Below are 1,784 nucleotides of genomic sequence, written 5' to 3'. Positions count from 1 at the left end.
GGTTGGGACGGGTTTCTGGGGAGATTCAGGTCTGGTTTTGGCATGAGGTGTCCCTGATGTGACGATTTCTCCCTCCCCTAGTTTACCAGGTACTTGTCCTATTTAGTTTTCCATTGAAATGGGTGGATGGTAGTTGGGAATGGAAGCTAAAATAAGAATTTCCAGAGCTGGGCTGGGTTTTTTCCTTGCTGTTGTCAAATAGGTTTGACTGGGGTGATTGATTTTAGGGATGAAGTAATAATTAATTCCCAGGAAATGGGGAAAATGACACATTTTGAGTAGGTCACAGATTAAAGAAAGTAAATAAAGGATCCTCTGTATCTCTAAGTATTGAAGAAAAAGGCTTTCCTACCTGGGATGGTGCCTTGTGGTTGCCCTGTGCTGGCAGAGAGGCTCTCATGGTGTTGCCAGAGCTCCAGGATCTGGATTTTACCTAAAAAAAAAGGTCAGAAAGCAACTGTGTTGGACTTGATGCTGGATCCTGGGAGGAGAAGCTCTTTGGAGTTTTTTTGAGGAGAAACTTGCAGCAGTTGAGCTCACTCCCCTTGGGTGGTGTGGTGCTGGAAACCTTGGTGCTGTTGGGGCTTTTCTGGAAGATCAGTTGTGGTTTGGATTCCTAGATCCTTTGGGAAAGCCCCATAAGTGCCAGGAATGCTGTGAGGAGCATCTTGCCCTGCTCCAGTTCCAGAGTCACTGGGGGAGTGATCGAGGTGCTGCTCTCGAGATGCTGAAGTGGTGAAGCTTGTGGAGGTGAAGCCTCTCAGAAGGAGATCAATGAGTGGAAATGATTGATTTGTGATTCTAGTGACAACCTGAAGGAACTAGAAGAGGGATGTGAGGAGAGGAGCAGCCTGTTGGGAGCAGGGACTGGCAGCTGGGGCCTCCCAGCTCATCGTGGGTCAAGCTGGCCTCTCCGGGTGTCCAGTTGCCTGGAATGCAGTGACTGGATATTCCTGTTACCAATTTAGACCAGAAATGCACACCAGGAGCTGGTTTGATGTGATTCAGACAGGGAGATGTCCCTTCTGCTCCAGCTGGGTGGGTTTTCTGGGGGAGGGGGGGTGTGAAACCATGTACCCCCAGACACGCAGGGAAGGGCAGGAGGTGGGGGCTGTGCTGGGTGCTGACAGTCCTGCCAAGGAATCTGGGGGGGATCAGGATCTCCAGGAGCAGCACTTGGTACAGAAGCAGAACATGCTGTGCCTCCTGCCTCCAGAATTAGTGAGCCAACCTCTCTGGTGGTGGAAGCTCTGCTTAAACCCAGTTCTGCTTTGCTGTGAGTCCCTTGTAGTGAAGATGTGAAGCCCTTGCAAGGAATGGGGCACCAGCTTCCTAAAAACAGGGGTGATCTCAGCTTGAGGTAGGGAAAATCCCTGTGGAGCCTTGGCCTTGAAGAGAGGAATCATGCCTGAGCTTTCTCAGGCTGCACAAATGAGTTGCTCCCTGAGGCAGTTTTGTTTGCTGATCCTGGATTTGTGCAGCAAAGCTGGAAACTGAGGCTGAAGTGTTGCTTTGTGTGGTCAGGTTGGATGAGGCAGCCTGGGCTGGTGGGAGGTTTCCCTGCCCATGCAAGGGGGTGGAATTAAAGGACCTTTAAGGTCCCTTCCAACTCAAACCATTCTGTGAGAAGTGATTTGGAGTAAAGGTGCAATGGGTTTGCCATGTAAAAGAGCTTTTCATAGAATTCTGGGATGGTTTGGGTTGGAAGGGACCTTCAAGATCATCCAGATCCAACCCCCTGCATGGGCAGGGACACCTCTCACCAGCCCAGGCTGCTCCAAGCC

At 50.6% G+C, this 1,784-nt stretch overlaps 1 protein-coding gene across 1 annotated transcript in view; it reads left to right on the top strand.

Annotated features, from left to right (window-relative positions):
* Nucleotides 1–1,316: 1,316 nt before the first annotated feature.
* Nucleotides 1,317–1,784, top strand: part of MTHFD2 (methylenetetrahydrofolate dehydrogenase (NADP+ dependent) 2, methenyltetrahydrofolate cyclohydrolase) — an 8,305-nt gene continuing 7,837 nt past the window's right edge. The window contains exon 1 of the mRNA XM_010003935.1: nt 1,317–1,360. Within this exon, the coding sequence (XP_010002237.1) occupies nt 1,317–1,360 (44 nt within the window). The remainder of the gene's footprint in view (nt 1,361–1,784) is intronic.

This window comes from Chaetura pelagica, unplaced genomic scaffold, assembly GCF_000747805.2.
Source record: "Chaetura pelagica isolate M959 unplaced genomic scaffold, ChaPel_1.0 scaffold528, whole genome shotgun sequence".
NCBI lineage: Eukaryota > Metazoa > Chordata > Aves > Apodiformes > Apodidae > Chaetura > Chaetura pelagica.
The sequence above is the reverse complement of the archived record's forward strand: the minus strand, read 5'-3'. Positions and strand labels throughout refer to the sequence as shown.